This window comes from Pseudorca crassidens, chromosome 10, assembly GCF_039906515.1.
Source record: "Pseudorca crassidens isolate mPseCra1 chromosome 10, mPseCra1.hap1, whole genome shotgun sequence".
NCBI lineage: Eukaryota > Metazoa > Chordata > Mammalia > Artiodactyla > Delphinidae > Pseudorca > Pseudorca crassidens.
The window spans coordinates 22,912,513-22,932,625 of NC_090305.1; the positions used below are offsets into that span (position 1 = coordinate 22,912,513).

At 57.3% G+C, this 20,113-nt stretch overlaps 1 protein-coding gene and 1 long non-coding RNA gene across 9 annotated transcripts in view; one reads left to right on the top strand and one right to left on the bottom strand.

Moving 5' to 3' along the window:
• LOC137231799 (uncharacterized) overlaps nucleotides 1–20,113 on the bottom strand; it is a 93,849-nt gene that overhangs the window by 72,022 nt on the left and 1,714 nt on the right. Inside the window, exon 3 of the long non-coding RNA XR_010946732.1 lies at nucleotides 11,240–11,301. This is a non-coding gene — a long non-coding RNA (uncharacterized lncRNA). The remainder of the gene's footprint in view (nucleotides 1–11,239; nucleotides 11,302–20,113) is intronic.
• Nucleotides 162–17,455, top strand: DDR1 (discoidin domain receptor tyrosine kinase 1). Of its 8 annotated transcripts, none has more exons than XM_067752354.1 (18): nucleotides 162–302; nucleotides 6,489–6,621; nucleotides 6,712–6,814; nucleotides 7,015–7,243; nucleotides 8,563–8,710; nucleotides 8,971–9,079; nucleotides 9,566–9,752; nucleotides 9,863–10,109; nucleotides 10,658–10,753; nucleotides 10,871–11,022; nucleotides 11,909–12,074; nucleotides 12,772–12,882; nucleotides 13,959–14,203; nucleotides 14,374–14,501; nucleotides 14,716–14,931; nucleotides 15,397–15,631; nucleotides 16,203–16,352; nucleotides 16,465–17,455. In XM_067752354.1, exons 2-18 carry the CDS (start codon nucleotides 6,531–6,533, stop codon nucleotides 16,603–16,605), a joined length of 2,754 nt encoding a protein of 917 aa, XP_067608455.1. In that variant the 5' UTR covers nucleotides 162–302; nucleotides 6,489–6,530; the 3' UTR covers nucleotides 16,606–17,455. The 8 variants fall into 8 exon arrangements, with proteins under 8 accessions (XP_067608455.1, XP_067608458.1, XP_067608454.1 ...); XM_067752357.1 differs by lacking the exon at nucleotides 162–302 and adding an exon at nucleotides 2,082–2,106; XM_067752353.1 differs by lacking the exon at nucleotides 162–302 and adding an exon at nucleotides 2,215–2,373.

The window sequence follows — 20,113 nt, forward strand, 5'->3', positions numbered from 1 at the left end:
CTTCATCTCCCTTTGTCTAGGGTCTTTGTCTGCGGTCTCCCTGCGGTTCACAGTCCTCCGCCTCCCCTCCCTTTCTCCCTGGCCTTGCTGCTCCCTCCCTCTCTGCGGGGGCCGGGAGGCTCGGCGAGGGGAGCGGGCTGGGTTGCCATGGTCACGTCGAAGCCCGCCGCAGCTGGCCAGGGCAGCTGCTCCCGGGGCTCCGGATGGGCGGACAAAGCCAGGCGGCCTTGGCAGCCCCAGAGCCGGAACCCTAAAGGCCTGAGACTGGGGGGACTGGGTCCCAGGATAACCCTGAGCTGGAGGTGAGAGGGAGAAAGCGAGAGCGGGAACAGGGAGGGCAGGAGTGGGGAGTGGAGTTGGGCCCTCCCCTCTTGGGGAGGGACCGGGCGGTCCAGGCTGGAGGTGTGGTGGGAGGAGGGGAGTGTACCTGAGCCAGAGGGGTGGGGAGGAGGGAAAGGATGGGGAATAGAGTTGGGGGCCGTGGTGTGGCAGATGGGCCGAGGACTAGGATGTATCCAAGTAACCAACCAAGAGGTCTGGGGCCTCTGTGTCCTGCCTTCAGAAGCAGGTTTGCTTCAATCTCTGGAGTTGGGGCCTCTGTCTCCCCTGGTCTGTCCCTCCCCTTCTCAGCCCTAACTCTTCTCTTCTCCCCAGTCCCTTCGTTTCAATCCCCGTGCCTCCGTCTTCCTCTTCTCCCATCTCTGGGTTTCATTCCAACCGCTTCTTCTCCCCTTTGTCCTTGTTTGGCATCCCCTTGAGGCCCTTCTCTTTCCTGCCCTCCTCTCTGAGTGTCCCCCCACCCTTTCCCCATCGTCTCCACTCCAGTTCACTTGCTCACCCAGCCCTTTTCCCCAAACTCCACACTTCCCACCTTTTGCCGTGTGCCCTCTCATCCCTTTCCTCTGTCTGATCCCCAGTACCCCTCTGCCTCAGCCTCAGTTTATCTCCTGCCTCTCTGAGTTCCATCACTATGGCCCCATCTCTTTCCATCCCCCAGGCTGCCCACAGCTGAGCTCTGCCTCGTCTTCCTCCCTGTGCTGTATCATCTCTTCCTCCTCCTGCTCCTGGGCCTCAGTTTCCCATGTGGACTTGGTGGTATCAGGCCCAACTCACACCCGGGGCCTTGTCCACCCCCTCACTCTGCCCCCCACCCCCCAGTGGATTCTCACTCTCCCCAGCTGCTGACTCAGAGGCAGCTGCATCTCCCAGGAAGGGGACAGCAGCTTGTGTGGGGGACCCATCTGGCCCATCCTCTCTCTCACTGGTCCTGCTGGGCTTCCCTGTAGTGGCCCAGTAGTCTGCAGGCTAGAAGCTGCTCTCTTCTACATGCCTCTCCTCACATTTTTTCAGCTGTTCCTCCTCCTCTTTCCTGGGCAGCAGAAGGCCATTGGCTTGAAGGGGAGGGAAGCCCTGAATTGGAAGACACGGATGGGGGAGGGGTAGAGGGTCCTTTGGGGGCTCAGGAGGACATGGGGGCCTCTGGAGCTGTGAGTGATTCAGGAGATGTGGGATGGGCTCTGGGGACCACGGATGGGTGGCTGGATACACTAGGTCTTTGGTACTACTTTGGGGGCTCCTGAATGGCTGGGATTTCCCTCTCTGGCCCCTGAGAGTCTCGGCTCAGAGCCTGGCATTCCAGCCGGCTCCAGCCCCCTTTCCGCTGTCACTTGACTCCACAGGGCCCCAGCCCTGCATCCCTCCCACTCCTCCGGCTCTGGGCTGGGTTGAGGTGGGCATCACCGACTAGGAATTTCTCCTGGGGGAGAAGAGGGAGCAAGGGTTTCAGGAGTCTATGGTTTCTTATACTCTCCGCAGTCGACCCCTCTGTCTGGCACCGCCATGCCACCTGGCCGGGGTCAGCGTGGGCCTGGGCTGTGGAATGTCCCACTGGGGTGTGAGGGGCTGTTCCTCCTTCCCTGAGGGGTCTGGCTGCAGCTCAGCCGGGCCGCCTGCCCGGGGCTTCCCGGGAGCACAGCCCCTGGAAGGAGGGGCTGAGAGTCCGCCCAGGTGAGGTTACTTGGGAAACCTTCGCCCCACCCCCGGCCTGGCTCCACCCCCGACCCAGCCTCTCCGGGCCCAGCTTCCTCAGCTGCCCTCTCCGGAGGGGTAGGTGCACCGGGGGAACCCTGGGGATTTGGTGGGAGGGGACGGTGGGAAGAGGCAATTCTCAGGGTGGCCATGAGGCTGTCTGTTAGTGAGTCCCTTAGCAGTTGGGGCGCCCTAGGGTTTGTGTGTTGACCCGTGAGTTGGAGTACGTGCCCATATGTGCCTTGGCCTCTCCTAAGGGCCAGCCTCTTCCTGGCAGTGCTTTTGTGTACTTGTCTGGGACTTCGTGTTTCTTTCTTGGGACTGTTGTCTGGGACTGCACGTAGGGTGAGTTTATATCTATCTACTGTGAGGTGCAATGGGGCAGAGATCTGCAGTGGCGTGAGACCTTACCCTGCAGGTGATTGGTAGGTGTGGGGTGTGGAGAGAGGTGGTGGGGCCCCAGGTAGCGCTGAGCGGGGTGGCACAGTTCCCACCACAGCCCTTCTGTCCTGCCCACCTCAGCCAGCAGCTCTCCCGCTCTCTTTCTCTCACATTGGGTTTGTACCTAGTCTCTCTGCACCCAACTTCTCTGGGTCTCGTGTACTGTTACTTTTTGTCTGTGCGTGATTTTCTCTTTGCCCCCCTCTCCTCCTCCTCATCCCCACCACTCACCTTGTCCGGGCCTATCTTTGCCAGCGGTCAGAACCTCCGACCCCACTAGGGCAGAGCTGGCTGCCCTGAAGAGAACTCCCGGGCTTTGAGCAGGGAGCCCAGGGGAACCAGGACCTCGGAGTCTGGACCCCAGGGTCCTTGAGAGGACTGGGGAGGGCCTTGTGGAATTATGGGGAGGAACTGGAGGTGGACGTAGAGAGAGGGGTCTGTTCCTACGGCTGGGTTGGGGTGTAGAGAACCAGAGGCTCAGAGGGTGCCAGAGAGAAGCAAGGTTGGCGGTGTGAAGAGAGTAGGTCTAGGAGGCCGGGTTGGACAGGTGAGCCCTGCTCCCTTCCCCCATTCAAACTCCTGCTGCCGGACCGGGCGCCGGGCCTGTGGGAACGTGCTCCTTCCCTGTGCCCTGGGGCTGCTCCCCTTCACCTCCCTCTCCAGGAACTGAGCCCAGAAAAGGGGGAGTAGGGAGGCGGGCCATCCCCTCGTGGGGCCTGGGAGTGGGGGAGGCCCTGAGCGGTTAGCCGCTGGCCCCCTGCTTGGGCCGTTCTTCTTTGTGGGGATCCTGGGGGGGGGTGGGCCGTGGGCGGGTGGAGGGGGATGGGCACGCAGCGCCGAGCCCGCGGCGGGGACTGAGGCACGGTTACCTGGGGGAGGCCGGGGCGCGCGGGGGAATGCGGGGTGGCGGGGCAGAGAGGAGCGCGGGGCCGGGAGGGCGGCGCCGGGCGTGGGAGCGGCGGGGCCGGTTCAGCCCGGGAGGGGGAAGGGAGGGCAGCGGCCCGAGCGCCCGGCGAGCGGGCGGAGGGGGGAGCAGGGAGGGGGAGGCGGCGCCTGGGTCCGAGCCGCCCCAGCCCTGGCTCCTCTCCCCGGAACAGGCCCCCGACAGCTGCTCTCGGGAGCCGCCTCCCGACACCCGAGCCCCGCCGGCGCCTCCCGCTCCCGGCTCTTGGCTCCCTCCGCCTCCCCCTCCGCGCGCCCCGCCGCCACCAAGGAGGCCCCGCTTCGGGGTCGGACGCCGGGGTCTGCCGTGAAGAGCGATGAGAGGTCAGAAGAGCGGCGGGAGGACCCCTGCGGACGGAGGGTCGGGGGCGGCGGCCTGGGGCTCCGGGGACGCGCGGTGGCCGAAGGATGAGGGCCTGGCCGGGAGGCAAGATGTTCCCGGACTGGACTTAGTTGTCCAGCGCCGCTAAGTCTGTCCCTGCCCGCCTCCACAGTGCTCTGGTTTACTGTCTGAAAATGGGGGGTGGGGAACCCCCTGACCTCTGAGAAAGTGTGTTCCAGCCTTGAGGAAGGACCCCCTTTACCCAGTATGGAGGAACTGAACCCCAGGAAGACAGGTGCGCATATGTGGTCCTACTGAATCATCTCCCGGCCTCCTGGAGAAGTGGGCCTGTCCTCCTACTTGGCCAGTCTCTGCGGGCATCTACGAACTGTTAAGCCTCCATCCAGCCAGCTCCCAGTTGGGCAGCCTGGCCTCAGCCCAGCAGAGAGAGGGCCTGACACCATAACCTGTCAGTGACAGTCGTTCATCCACGGTTGGATGGTCAGTTAGTTCTGCCAGGAGTTACTGTCATTGCCCAGGGAGCACCATCCTCAGTGACCCTCCCCCACTCCCTTCTCTCCAGCCTTCACCCTACAGGTCCCCTGCTGGCTGGACATTCCTTTCCAGCACCTCTACCCCCAGCCAGAGTCTGGTGCTCAGACTCACTGTTGCTGAGGGTACATAGTGTGTCCAGAATTGAGTGGTGCAGTGGAGATGAAAGCTGAGCATATGGGAAAATAGAGAAATGACTTTTTTTTGGTCACTCCAGCCACCCAAGTTTCCTTCTGTTCCCCACTCTCTTGACTTCCCTCTGGCTTGGTCACCTTGAGTATTAGGGGTGGGCCTCAGTTCTCTTGGGATCCTGTGGCTGAGGACCTGAGTGTGTGTCTCACACTGTCCTCTGTAGGAGCATGTTTGTCATTTCATGTTCACAGGTGTCTGAAGGTGACTATTAACTAAGTGATGGGATTGAACTTGAAAGAATGCCGAGGTGTGGATGGAGGTGATGTGTGCTTGAGTGTCCGTCCGTGTTTGCCTTGGCTGGGGAGTCTGTGTGTGTAATGGATTTATGAGGATGTCACATGTGTCTGTCTCTGAAAGTCTGTAAGACAGTTGTGTGTGTGTGCGTGCACATGTGTACAGAGCTGTGTGAGTGTTGTCTGGGGTGAGGGTTGGGGGTTGGGAGAAGAGAGCGAAGGGCTTGTGGCAGAGTGTTCCAGCCCCTGGCTTCCAGCCTCCTGCTGCACCCTGGGGCGGCACATGGGGGGCCTGATTGACTGATTGATTGTAGTGGGGTTGGGGTAGGTCTTCTGGGCCTGTCCTTGGTGTTTGTGACCCAGTGGAGAGAAATGGGGTGACAGGGTGTCAGCGAACAGATTGCCCCAGACGTCTCTCTGTGTGTTTCTCTGCTTGGCTCTGTGCCCTGCGCTTCGAAGCCCGCTCTGTTTACCTCTTGCTTTGTGTTTCTCGCCCTGTCTCCCCCTGCCTTCTATCTTCTGCCTGTCTTTGTATGTCTGCCCCGGGCTCCTCTTGCTTGCTCCGTCTGGCTCTGATGACTCATCTGGGATAGGCATGAAGGTTACCCAGGGGAACAAGGGCCCTGCTGTTCCCGAGAGAGGTGGGGGTGGAGAGCAGCACCCAGGAATTCCAGGCCGGCTGCCTGGGGCTCCGGCAGCTTGCTCCCCTGTGCCAGCTCCCAGACCCCCAAGGGACCAGGCGTGATGCTTCCGGTTCCAGCTCTCCTTTGATACCTGGGTCCCCCCATAACTCAGTCAGCCCCCTCAGCTGCTGCTTTGGAGCTGTGGGGTCTCAGCTGCCTCTTACATTCCTGCCCTAGAGCATTGTGGGAGCAGCTGGAGGAGGACAAAGGGATGGGGGAGTATCCCCCCACTCCTCCTACCTCCTGGGGTGACCTGGCTTCCCCGTCTTTAGATCCGCCCTCATCTCCAAGGCAACTCAGCCTTTTCCTCAGCCCTGGGCTCTTCCTTCTGAAGCAGCCCCCTTCAGAAACTGGGAACTGGGGGGGTAGGATGTCGAGGTCTTAGGAAGGGAAGGCAGAGCAGGGAGAGGGGATGGAATACTTTGGACCTGATGGCAGAGAGGATCAGGGTTTGAGGGGTGGCACTAGGGATCCCAAAGGATTCCAGGGCCTGGAGAACTCAGAGCAGACCTCTGCTGGGAAGAAGACAGGTCAGGATCGATTTTCCTGGGGCTGGGGCTGGGGCTGGGGTTAAGGCTGGGGAGGGTAGATACCTGCGTTCATAGGGAGTTGTAGTTGGAATGGTTTTCAGGGGGCAAGCTGCCAGGGGCCCAGTGAGGGAGAAAAAAAGCAGGGATTCTCACGCTTTCATAGGCACAGGTCACCTGGTGATTGTGTTAAAATGCAGACTGATTCAGCAGGTCTAGGTTGGGACCTGAGATTCTGCATTTCTCCCAAGCTCCCAGGTGTGGCTGAGGCTGCTGGGTCGGGGGCCAGCAGGGCTACAGAGGACACTGAGATTGGAAGGTTGCTGGGGTCCCCCGCTTCGCTTAGAATTCTGGTCTCCTAGGTGGGGAGGGGACCAGAATTTAGCTCGGTGTCTGGCACATGGGAAGCATTCTAAAAATATAGCTGATGCTGTTAAACGGTGACTGTTGTTGTCATTTCACTGCTATTATCCCCAAAGCAGCCCATCCTGTCTCTTCATTATTGGCTGTGAGCCAGTCTCCTTGACTGCCCTTTAACTAACCTCCCCCCTCATTATGTCCCCTGCAGAGATGTTGCCCCCACCCCCGTAGGCCCAAGGGATCAAGAGCAATGGGGCCAGGGGCCCTCTCATTTCTACTGCTGCTGCTGCTGCTCTTGGTGGCAACAGGAGATGCTGACATGAAGGGACATTTTGACCCTGGTGAGGAGACTGGCTCTTGGGTCCCTGAGGGATGGGGCTTGGGAGACCGAGTTGGGAGCTTTGACCCTCCGTATGCCTGTGTTCACCCAGCCAAGTGCCGCTATGCCCTGGGCATGCAGGACCGGACCATCCCGGATGGTGACATCTCTGCTTCCAGCTCCTGGTCAGACTCCACTGCGGCTCGCCACAGCAGGTAGCTGGCACACCTGGGCTGTCCCGGAGGGAACCCCTGGGGACTCTACTTGCCCTTCCGACACTCTGCCCAAGCCAAGAGGCTTCTGAGAGGGTCGATGCCAATGAAGCCCCCCATAGTACTGGGCGGGGGTGTTAAATACTGGAGACAGAGGCAGACCTACGGCCAGATGTTCCCTGTGACTTCCTGCGCCCTCCCAGGCTGGAAAGCAGCGATGGAGATGGGGCATGGTGCCCTGCGGTGCCGGTGTTTCCCAAGGAGGAGGAGTACCTGCAGGTGGACCTGCGGCGGCTGCACCTGGTGGCGCTGGTGGGCACCCAGGGGCGGCACGCAGGGGGCCTGGGCAAGGAGTTCTCCCCCAGCTACCGGCTGCGCTACTCCCGGGACGGCCACCGCTGGATGGATTGGAGGGACCGCTGGGGCCAGGAGGTGAGGCTGGCAGCGACAGTGCCCAGGGAAGGCTGGCTCTCCTCTGTCCCCCCGCTGTACCACCTATCCACTGATGACTCTGCAGTGTACGCCCTCTCTAGCCCAGACATCTCCCCTGAGCTCCATCTAGTGTTGCAAACCTGACCACTTTCCACCTAGATGTATTATGGTCAACTCAAACTTACCATAAAGTTCTCAAGCTGAACTTGAGCCCCATTCTCATCCCAGACCTGCTCCTCCCCCAGCATTCTCCAGCTCAGGAAATGGTACCACCATAAGCTAAGATGATATCCCTGATTCCTCTTTTTCTCCCACCTCCTACTTCCAAAGCATCAGCAAGGCCAGTCTGTTCCACCTCCATGATATTTCCTGAATCTGCCCACTTCTTACCACCTCCACCTCTACCCCTAGGCCAGGCCCCCACCATCCCCAGCTAGATGAATGCAGTAGTCTCCAAACTGTTCTCCTTGCTTCTTTCTCTCCTGAAGTCAAATCTCCACCTGGAGGCTACATCTAGGGTACCTGAGAAAATGCAAAGCAGATGCCTCACACCTGGCTCACAGCCCTCTGCTGGCTTTCCTGCTGCCAGAACAAAAGCTGAGGTCCTTTGTGGGTGCAGAAGCTTAGCCTGTGCCGGCTCCTGTCCACATCCCTTACCCCTCTCCCCATTCTCGCTCCACCCGGGCCATGCTGGTTTTCTTGCTGTTCCTGGTACATGCTAGGGCTCACCCCACAGCCTCAGGACACCTGCACCTGCTGTTCTCTGTGCCTGGAAAGCTCCTCCCCGAGCTGTCCACAGGCTCTCCTCCCTCCATTCAGTTCTCCCCGAAGGTATCACCTCCTCATAGAGCCTTTTCTGACTCCCCACCCCCAGCTGCCTCTTGTTTGTCACAGCTGTTTCTCCTACTGGACTGTCCTACAGGAGAGGGACTGATGCTCACCCCCAGGAATGTGCCTGGCTGGTGCAGAGTGGGTGCTCAGCCAGCATCTGCTGAGTGAACAGAGGGAATGGGTGAAGGAAGAGGGGAAGCCAGAGCAGGGGTGCAGAGCCGTGAGGGACTGGAGAGAATCTGGGCACAACAGGATGCGAGACTTAGAGGTCAGGACAGACCATCAGGCCCAGAGAGGTGTCAGGGCTCTGCTGCAGCCCCTTGTCTTACAAATGCCTGGCTGTACTCCATGCCTCGGGTGCTCAGTGCCACCCTTCATGGGTCTCTTTGTGGCCATTGTGGGCTGGGCCAGGGAGCAGCTGGTGGCTGGGAAATTACATCCGATCTGGAGCCTTCCTCCCCCATCCACCCCTGCATCCTGGCCCACAGGTGATCTTAGGTAATGAGGATCCTGGGGGAGTGGTGCTGAAGGACCTTGGGCCCCCCATGGTGGCCCGACTGGTTCGCTTCTATCCCCGGGCGGACCGAGTCATGAGCGTCTGTCTACGGGTGGAGCTCTATGGCTGCCTCTGGAAGGGTGAGTCATTCAGACCCCTGAGGATTCATTCCTGTCCTGGGGACTGGGGAGTGGGAATGGGGGAGAGGGGCATCCAGGATCCTCTGTCCTGTTGGGAATCTGTCACTCTGAGTGAGGAGGGGACTGGCCAGCATTGCCTCCTCCATGCCAGCGGCCTGTGGAGGGGTTACGAGAGAGGGACCTGAAACCTGCCCAGGCCTGATGCAGGGGTGGGGGATGGAGGCTCCGTGCCCCTAACGCCCCTCCTCCCCCTGCCCCAGATGGACTCCTGTCTTACATGGCCCCTGTGGGGCAGACGATGTACTTATCTGAGGCTGTGCACCTCAACGACTCCACCTACGATGGACACACCACACACACCGTTGGCGGGTGAAAGAAGCGGGCCCCGCAGGACATGGAGCCTGGGGTGGGAGAGTGGATGGAGTGGGTGGGGGAGGGGGTTGTCTGGGCAGCGAGAGGGAAGAACTGCAGAGAGCGATGGCTTAGGTGGGGCTCAAGGGACAGGACCAGGATTGAGGGATAGCACGGTGACCACTAGCTAATGTGACCCTTTGTGCGAATTAGAGAAAGGCCTGCCTCTGCTAAGACACTTAAATCTGTTGCAAATTGTCACAATAAATACATCGTAGGTTGAGCGGTGTCCCTTAGGGGCGGTGCCTTTGTATAGCATGTGACTTCAAGGTGCCCTAGAGAGTCCTGGGTGGGGGTAAGAGAGAGCTGTGTGAGGTTGGGGCGGGGTGGGGGTTGCTGGGCTACGCTGGCCAGGCCACTGGAGGATGGGGGTTGTAGAGCACCCAGATAGGTGACACTTTCTTCTCTTCCACCCTCTTCTTCCTCGGCTCCCCTCCTCTCCAGGCTGCAGTACGGAGGTCTGGGCCAGCTGGCAGATGGCGTGGTGGGGCTGGATGACTTTAGGAAGAGCCAGGAGCTGCGGGTCTGGCCAGGCTATGACTATGTGGGATGGAGCAATCACAGCTTCCCCAGCGGCTACGTGGAGATGGAGTTTGAGTTTGACCGGCTGAGGACCTTCAATGCCATGCAGGTTAAGTGCGGCCAACTCCCAGGGAGGGCTCTGGGACCAGGGTGAGTGCCCTGGGGTGCTCGCTCGGGCTCTCCTGGACTTGACCTTGTGTCCTTCCTTCCTTCCCCCAGGTCCACTGTAACAACATGCACACGCTGGGAGCCCGCCTGCCTGGCGGGGTGGAGTGTCGCTTCAAGAGGGGCCCTGCCATGGCCTGGGAGGGGGAGCCCGTGCGCCATGCCCTGGGGGGCAGCCTGGGGGACCCCAGAGCCCGGACTGTGTCAGTGCCCCTGGGCAGCCGAGTGGGCCGCTTTCTGCAGTGTCGCTTCCTCTTTGCTGGGCCGTGGTTACTCTTCAGCGAAATCTCCTTCATCTCTGGTAAGCCCCTGGTCTCTGCCCAGTTCCCAGCCTCTGGGATTACTAACCCATAGTGCCCTCGAATAACCACTCCCGGCACCAGTGAGACTTTACAAGTAAGGCTGCCCTAAATAATTTGAACACTTCCCTCCCCCTTTCCCCCTGCCTGTCTCAGTCTTTCGTTTATGAGCCCCTCACTCACGACTGATGTTGAGCAGTATGACTGTGGTTGTTAAAATATTGAAATATTCTGTGCTGGTTGAGAAATAGCCTCTTCTCTAAGCCTCCTGACAGCCAGGATCCCCCCGCACCCCGGGCTCTCCTCAGGAGTCCCGCTTCTCCCCACAACCCAGCAACTAAAAGATTAACATCCAGCACCGCCACAACCGTCCAGGACCCTCCAGGATCCTGTCCCACCGCCTATCCTGGTTGGTTGGTACATATACTGAGTATCAGCCCTGCTTTTACTCCCCACCCAATAATAGAATTCCCTCGGTCTCATGCAGGCGTGCCTCCCTTTCGTCGCCTCCTCCCTATCTGACCTCCCCTTTTTTCTTCCTTCTCCCCAGATGTTGTGAATGACTCCTCCCTGGCTTTGGGGGGCACCTTCGCACCAGCCCCCTGGTGGCCACCCGGCCCACCTCCCACCAACTTCAGCAGCTTGGGTGAGCTGACCTGGGGCCCCCGCCAGGGTATGTGGGTCCTGTGTCACCAGTCCTCCCTGGGCCCCCTCAGCCTGGGTGGGAAGCCACCCGTGGTCCTGACCCTTCTGCCTCCACCAGAGCTGGAGCCCAGGGGCCAGCAGCCTGTGGCCAAGGCCGAGGGGAGCCCGACCGCCATCCTCATTGGCTGCCTGGTGGCCATCATCCTCCTGCTGCTGCTCATCATCGCCCTCATGCTGTGGCGCCTGCACTGGCGCAAGCTCCTCAGCAAGGTGGGCAGAGTGGCGTGGGGACCCTTGGGCTACTGGGGGTGGGGCAGCCTGGGGAGGGATGGGCAGGATGTGGGCGTGGAGAGTGAGGCCAGCGTGTGTTGGGACTCCTGCCTTAGTTAGGATCCAGCAGGGACCATAGAGCACAGTCGGATGAGAATAATTTGAGGGAGGCTTAGTAAGGAGACCACGTAGAAAGATGTGGGCAGGGTGTACGTACATCACGAGAAGCAGTGCAGTTCCCCAGGCCTGGTCACTGCAGAGCGGGTACCATCCCTGGGTCTGTGGGGTGAGAGAAGGAGGCAGTTACTGGAAGGCGGGAGGAATCTAGGAGGAGTGTGTGGAGAGGGCGCCTGAGAGGGGCAATGGACTTTGGTTCCAGGATGCAGCTCACCTGGGTCCATCCCTTGGGGAGGGGCTGGGAGAATAAACACCCTGACCTCACTTCCTGTCTGCCCTCCAAACTCCTGCTGGGGCTCCTATCTGGCCAAGCCAGACCCAGCCCGTTGACGCAGTCCACATTGATCGACCTATTGGGGCAGAAGCCCAGCGGGAGAAGGTGGCGAGTGGAGCTAGAGGAGCGACTGGAAGAAGTGCGGCACACCCTAAGCCCATGTCTTCCAGGCCAGAGTCCAGTGGTGGGGATACACGTTACAGTTAATAGTTATGAACTGGTAGGATTTGGGTTGGAATCCCATTGTGGGACATCAGGGAACCCACTTAAATGCCCTTGAGTCTTTCTTTACCTGAAAGATGAGTTAGTAGTACATACGACTACAGGACTTTGTGAGGACTGAAGGAGGGAACACGGGTGTAGGATTTAACCAAGAGCTGGGAAGTGTGCGCCGAGCGGTAGCTGCACTTAATATTTCCCGTTCCCCATGACAAGGCCGAGCGTCGGGTGTTAGAAGAGGAGCTGACGGTTCACCTCTCTGTCCCTGGGGACACCATCCTCATCAACAACCGCCCAGGCCCTCGAGAACCACCCCCTTACCAGGAGCCCCGGCCTCGTGGGAATCCGCCCCACTCTGCTCCCAGTGTCCCCAACGGCTCTGGTAAGACCTTCCTTGTTCCAGTCCCACCTCCGTCCTCTGCCTGTCTTCTCAGTGTATCCTTTTTCCTCTCCTTTACCATTCCTTTCTTTTACTGTCTTCCCCAGTTTCAACTCATTTTCTTATTTCTGTGTCCCTGGTCACAGCCTTCTACATTACTCCATGTCCTTACCATATAATCTCCCTCAGGAATTTTCCATGCATTACGCACAGTCCCCAGTGCTCTCATCTTGTTTCTGTGTCCCACACACTTCCCTCTCTCATCTCTGTTGTGCCCTCTCATTGTGTCTTTCTGGCTCCTCCCCTCTCTCCTAGACTCACCATGTTCATTCCATCCATCTACCTATATTTATGTATCCATTCATCATTCATCCATCTGTTTGTTCATCCATCCATATAAATTCATACGTCCATTCATCCATCCATCGTCCATCCATCATCTGTTTGTCCATCCATCATCTATCCATGCATTCACTATCCATCCATCCAATCATTCATCATCCATCCATCATCTGTTCGTCCATCTATCACCTATCCATCCAGTTATCCAGCACTCTCCAGATGCTTGTTTTATTCCATTTCTGTCTCTTAGTACGTTCGTTCTCATCAGCCCTAGTCTTGCCCTATTCTGTGTCTCCCTGTCTGTCTAGCCTTGAGTCTCATCCCTTCCCCGTGTTTCCCCCCCTCCTTCTCCCGACAGCGTTGCTGCTCTCCAATCCAGCCTACCGTCTCCTTCTGGCCACTTACGCCCGCCCCCCTCGAGGCCCGGGCCCCCCCACACCCGCCTGGGCCAAACCCACCAACACCCAGGGTAAGCCCCTCTGCCCCTAGTCTCCGCCAGGCTCCCCGTACCTCTATGGGGCAGGGAAAAGTCCTCACACCTTGCACTCCCTCCTCTCCCCACTGTGGCCTCTTCTGCTCTCCTGAGCTCCCAAGGAGGAAGCTCTTGTGCCCTTAGCTCTCCTCTGCTGCTGCTGGCTCCTTTTTAAGGCCTCCCCCTTGAGCTGAGGAGTAGAAAGCTCGCTGGTTCTCAGCTCTGTTCCCCTCCTCCTGTTCCACCCCATCTCTTGAGCTCTCCAGAGCCGGAGAGGAGGTTGCTATGGTGGCTCCAGGCTCTCTTACAACCCTTCCTTCACTCTCCCCTCTCTCTAGAGCTGCAAGGAGGGCCTCTCCCCCAGTGCTTGCCCTCTCCCCCAACATGTCCTCTCTCTGCTCACGCCCCCGCCCTTCCTGTCTGCTCTTCCCTTCTGTGTTACCTTCTTCTCGTCACCCCTTCCCCAGGGCCAAGGGGGGACAGCTCTGCTTCCTCTCCTCTGTCTGTAGACTCCATGTTGCGCGGGCTGTGAGGAATTGTTTTCCTCTCCCTCTGTGTGCCCCTGTCTCTGCTTGTCTTTGAGCTTGGTATGTTGGGTCAGGGAGGGCTTGGGTAACCATGGCAGGGAGGATGAAAGGATGAAAGCAACCGGTAGAACGGCTACGTGAATGGCAGTGGCTGGCGGTGAGTGGGTCATGGGTTTGGAAATTGGAGGGTGACCGGATGGCTGGGACCATCCTTCTTCCAATGGTGGGTAGAGGAATTCCACTTGCAGCCAAGACTTCTTTCATGGTCTTGGACTGTGCTGGGATCCCTAGAGGTCAAGACTTTATGACATTCTTTGCTCAGCCATCTCCACTGCCTCGAAAGCTCTGTAGCAGCTGGCTCTCACCCACGCCGGCGCCTTCTCTGTTTTGAGGCTGGCGGGTGGAATGCCAAGGAGAGGAGGGTAGACCCAGTCTCTCACCCACCTGGGAGACGGGGCGCCTCTGGGAGACAGGGGTGTGGAGAACCGTGGCTCTCGGGGGCTGTTCCTGATGCCTCGTCCTGTCTTCTTTTCCCTCATCCTGTAGCCTGCAGTGGGGACTACATGGAGCCGGAGAAGCCGGGTGCCCCGCTTCTGCCCCCACCTCCCCAGAACAGCGTCCCCCATTACGCCGAGGCTGACATTGTCACCCTGCAGGGTGTCACTGGAGGCAACACCTATGCTGTGCCCGCGCTGCCCCCAGGGGCAGCTGGGGATGGGCCCCCCAGAGTGGATTTCCCTCGGTCGAGGCTCCGCTTCAAGGAGAAGCTTGGCGAGGGCCAGTTTGGGGAGGTAAGAAGGATTCCTGCCCAGCCATCAGCAGTGTCTGCCTCTCTCTGCCTCTCTTCATGCCATGCCCAGATATCCCCTTTGGCTGGGAAACCATCATCTGTGTTGTCCCAATTGACCGTGTCTCCTTGGTGAACCTTGTGACCCCCTACCAAATCACCTTCTTTCTCCAGGTGCACCTGTGTGAGGTAGAGAACCCTCAAGATCTGGTCAGTCTTGATTTCCCCCTTAGTGTGCGCAAGGAACACCCTTTACTTGTAGCTGTCAAGATCCTACGGCCAGATGCCACCAAGAATGCCAGGTGAGGACCAGGGATGGCATCTGGAAGAAGGGAGGGGGGGAGGCCATGAAGAGAGGGGAGCGATCTAGAGAGAAACATGGTGGAGACCAACAGTGGGGGAGTGTCTGGGGACTAGTGAGTAGAGGTCAGGGAGTGGGGCACTGGTTTGTGGGAGCTGGAGGGAAGCTGCAGGTCAGCCCCTCGGCATCCCACCACCTTCTCCCTGCTTCTCCAGGAATGATTTCCTGAAGGAGGTGAAGATCATGTCGAGGCTAAAGGACCCAAACATCATCCGGCTCCTGGGCGTGTGTGTGCAGGACGACCCCCTCTGCATGATAACTGATTACATGGAGAATGGCGACCTCAACCAGTTCCTCAGTGCCCACCAGCTAGAGGACAAGGCGGTGGAGGAGGACAGAGATGGGGAGGCGGCCCAGGGGCCCACCATCAGGTACACAAGGGGGTCTCCTCCATTCCCCTCACTCCAGCTTAGAGGGAAAGGGGGAACGTGGGGTGGGCAGGCAGGTAGAGGTTCCGGGAGGGGGCCTGGCATGAGACACATGTGGCCATGTTCGTCTAGAATTTGAGGGGAAGAAAGGCTGGAGATTACGACAATGAGGGTGGTGAAGGGACTTGGACCCTGTCAGGAACTTCCCTGTGCTCTCTCGCCCTCACTGTCCCTGAGTCCAGATTGTGGAGCATAACAAAAGCGGTAGCTTCCTGGGGTCGGATGAGCTAAAGAAAGGTTGATTGGGCATCTACCCGCTGGCCTCCACCAGGACTTTCCATCTGTGCACCAGGAGGAGGGTAACCCAGTCCTGGGAAGAGGGCTCTCCTTCATCTCCCAGGAATCTGTGAGGTGGGGGCGAGTCTAGGGCTGCCCCTATGACCCGCGGGTGTCGGCTTCTACACTCAGCTACCCGATGCTGCTGCATGTGGCGGCCCAGATTGCCTCGGGCATGCGCTATCTGGCCACACTCAACTTTGTGCATCGGGACCTGGCCACAAGGAACTGCCTGGTTGGGGAGAATTTCACCATCAAAATCGCCGACTTTGGCATGAGCCGGAACCTCTACGCCGGGGACTATTACCGTGTGCAGGGCCGGGCGGTGCTGCCCATCCGGTGGATGGCCTGGGAGTGCATCCTCATGGTGAGAGGCCCTGAGAGAGGCGGGAAGGGAGGGGCGGTTAGGGGAGCACTGACTGCCACTTAAGCTCTGGGATCTTGTTCAGTCACTTGCCTTCCCTGGACTGCAGTTCTCATCTCTGAAATGAGGGTTTGGACCAGTGCTCTATAAGGTTCCTTCTGGCTCAAGGGACTGGAGAAAGCAGAGAGTTATGGTGTGATTGGAAAGGGTCCAGGAGCCAAGGGTGAGTGTGAGAGATGGAGTCAGGGTAGCAGAGAGAAAGAGAGATAAGGAGGCTAGAGATAGAAGGCGTTGAGTTGGGAGAGTCAGGACCAGAAAATGGGGGGAAGGATGGGTAGAATCGGGAAGAGGTGAGGAGAGGACTAGAGCACAAGAAAGAAGGCAGAGCCAGAGGAGAGGAGCAGGCTTAGTGGGAAAGAGGGCCAGCTAAGGAGGGTGGACCGCCGGGGGTTGGGAGGGAGTCAGGTGGGTGTGAGGATGATGCTGAGTGGATGTGGGGTCCCAGTGGGGAGAGGAGGAGGGTCTCTGTTGACTGATGCCTTTCTCTGCCTCTGTTGCCTTATCCACGCACCAGGGGAAGTTCACGACTGCCAGTGACGTGTGGGCCTTTGGGGTGACCCTGTGGGAGGTGCTGATGCTCTGCAGGGCCCAGCCGTTTGGGCAGCTCACCGATGAGCAAGTCATCGAGAACGCGGGGGAGTTCTTCCGGGACCAGGGCCGGCAGGTCAGAGCAGAGTGGAGGGAAGATGGGTCTGGGGGCCCAGGAGGGCCAGAGCCTGTCATCTTGGGGACTAAAGAACATTTGCCTGCCTTTCATCCACGCTGCCACAATGCAGGTGTACCTGTCCCGGCCCCCAGCCTGCCCACTGGGCCTGTATGAGCTGATGCTTCGGTGCTGGAGCCGGGAGCCTGAGCAGCGACCACCCTTTTCCCAACTGCATCGGTTCCTGGCAGAAGATGCGCTCAACACAGTGTGAATCGCAACACCCAGCCGCCCCTCCCTCAGGGAGGATTCAGGGGAGGCCAGCGGCACTAAACAAGAGGAGCTAAGCGCACCCCACTCCATTCCCCCTCCTGACCGCCCTTCACCTCTGAGAGAGGCAGTGTGGCTGAAGGTGGGCTGGGCCTGCCAGGGAGCTGACGCCCTCCCTTCCCCAGATACGCTCTCATGCCCCCTTCCTGCTCCTCTTAAAAGCCCCTGCCACCCACCCAGCTGGCCCTGTGGATGGGATCCTCTCTGACCTCCTCTAGCCATCTCTTGGGGGAGGTGGGAGAAAATATAGGGCAGACACTGGACCTGGCCCATTGGAGCACCTGGGCCTCCCTGGACAACACTGGTGCCTGGAGAGAAGGCTGTTGCCCCCAGCCTCTCTCTCTCTCCGTCACACACTGGACCCCACTGGCTGAGAATCTGGGGAGTGAGGAGGACAAGAAAGGGAGAAAGGGGTTCCCTTGTGCCTCCTCCTGGGATTGCCCTCAGCTTTGGCCTCCCTCCTCCATCCTATGAAACACTGGACTTGGGGGTGATCCCTACCCCTGCCAGCCTACCCACTTCCCATCTGCCCTGTTGTAGGTAGAACTTCTCTAAGCCTGTATGTTTCTGTGGAATAAGTATTGGGGTTAGGGGGGAAAGAGAGCAATGGCCCATGGCCCTGGGGTTGGACATCTCTATGGTAGCTGCCACATTGGTTTTTCTATAATCACTTGGGGTTTGTACATTTTTTGGGGGGGAGAGACACAGATTTTTACACTAATATATGGATCTAGCTCAATGCTATTTTAATCCCCTGCACTAGGCAGGTAATAATAAAGGTTGAGTTTTCCACAGCTATGAGTGGGTTTCTTGGGGTTTTGGTGAAATCTGCCTCCTGCCCCCCCCAAACCCATTTCCTTTCTTCCTTCCCCTCTTTTTCCCTCTTCTTCCCATTCCATTTCCTAACATGTGTTTTTCCCAGCATAGCGTTCTGTTTCTGCATAAGCCAGGCCCTCGCCTGTGGGACCTAAGGTCCCACATGAATATGGAGCTCTGCAGGAGACCTGGAAGGAGGTGGATTAGGCCAGCGGTCCTAATCTTGTCTGACCCATGGACCCCTTTGGCAGTGTGGAGAGGTCTACTGATTCCTCCTCAGAATTATGTTTTAAAACCCGTTTAAAAATATTTCATATATATATATAATATACAATTATGATTACACATGTGTAACAGGAAATCAAAGCATTTACCAAAATTTTAAAAAAATGATATAGTAACATGTGCTTCTTTTAAATATATTTAATAATAAGACCTAGTAGCAGGTGTAATAATTACTGATATTTTCAGAAAGTAATGAGCATAAATGATATTCTGAGATTTCTACAGCTGTAGTGGGATGTGAGAGTAGCTGTGGTGTCTGTTAGTGACAAGTCACAGGTACTGCTAATATACTGGGGGTTTTGCTCATACTCATACTTGGAGGAAATACTAAATTTCAGTTAGAAGTTAATAAAAATAGAGATGTAATTCTCTTCTTGCCCAAATTCTAGGAAACCCTCTCCCGCTGTCTGCACCCCAGGGTCTGGAAGTCCCAGGAGGAGAATCCCTGTATTAGACTGATCAAGTGTTCAAATAACCAATAGGTTTGAATTGTTTGAGAGCCAAGCCAAGACCCTAAATTATCTCAGAGGCTTGGAAGGATGAGCCACAGCTGCCAGGAAAACATTTAACAGAGTTCAAATTTGGTTGTAATGAAAAAAAAAAAATCAGTTGCAAGTATGGGAAAAGGCAGACCCATACTGATGGCAGTTCATGTGAAATAAAGACCCTGGGGTCTCAGTTGATGACATTTACAAAATGAGCCAACTGGGTAATGAGGATGGCAATAAAGATAATTTAATCTTCAGTTGTATTGATAGGCCCTTGGGGTTCCAGGTCACAGGTCTGAGTCCTGCTGGAACCTACACAGGTCAGACCACTGTGACCCACAATTTAAGACAAGCACTGACAATAGTTTAGAGGCCAGAACCCACAATGGTGAGCAAAAGAAGCCATGGCAGTGAGCCGAGAACTCCCAAATTTCTGAGCTTAGAACTCTTAAGCTCTAGACCTGCACAACCACCTAGGGTTCATTTGAATTTCAGTCTCAGCATGTTCAAACCTGCTACTCCTCCATGGTTCTCTGACTCACTGAATGGCAGCTCAGCTGCGCAAGCCAGAAACCTGGGCATCATCGTTGACACCCCTTCTCCCTTACGCTCACCTCCGAAGTCCAGTCTATCAAGAAGCTCTGTTGCCTTTGATTCCATATTTCCCTTAAATTCATCATTTCTGTCTCCATCCCCATCGGAGCACACGCCACCTCCATCTTGCTTGGACCACTGCAGTAGTCTCCCAGGATCTGTTTCTGTTCCTCTCTGGTTTGTTTACAGCCCTACAGCCAGTGTGATCTTTAAACACACAAATCTGACCCCACTCCTTTATTCTAAACCCTTTAATGGCTTCCCATTGACCTTAAAATGAACAAAATGTTCTTGGTCAAGTTTGCCCCTCCTCCCGCTTTGTGCACCACTGGCCTTCTTTCAGTCCTTCCTGCCACATGGCATTTATAGCTTGCTGTTCCTCCACCTGGGACATAATTCCCTGCTGTTTTTGCCTTGTTAACTCCTGCTGGTCCTTCAGCAATCTTCCCTGACTTGCCCGATCAGGTCAAATGCCCTTGATGCTCTCTGAGCACGACTCTCTTATTTGTAGGACATACTACAGGTGCAAATTTACATGTTTTTTGTTTGGCTGGTTTTTTTTTTTTTTTGCGGTACGCGGGCCTCTCACTGTTGTGGCCTCTCCCGCCGCGGAGCACAGGCTCCGCACGCGCAGGCTCAGCGGCCATGGCTCACGGGCCTAGCCGCTCCGCGGCATGTGGGATCTTCCCGGACCGGGGCACGAATCCGTGTCCCCTGCATCGGCAGGCGGACTCTCAACCATTGCGCCACCAGGGAAGCCCTGACTGGTTTTTTATAAAATGATGCTATTTACTGAGCACCCTCTCTGTGCCAGGTACCATACTTATTACATATTGTATCTTATTTAATACAACACAGGAAGTAGTTAAACTTATTGCCATTTCACAGAGAAGAAAACCTCTCTTGTTAGGTTAGCAACATGCCCAAGGCAGCACAGCCGGGAAATGGAGAAGCTGGTGGAAAACAGGCCCGTCAGCTCCTGGCTCTGTTCTTTCTCTCCAGGATGCTACCCGAGGGGAGGAGGGCATGAGCTCTCCATTACCCAACATAGGACGTTTTCAAGCACAGGGTGGATAGCCCTATGTCAGGGAGCTCGTTCCACAATCTCAGCTCCTAGGAGCCCAGGCTGATTTTCTTTCTGAAGGCCAGTTCCAGGAACTCAGCCTGCGCTCAGCCTGACATCAGACACCTTGCATCCCTTAGGGCAGGGCTCTCCAAGAGAACTCTGTGATCATGGAAATGGTCTATATCTGCACTGTCCAATAGGTA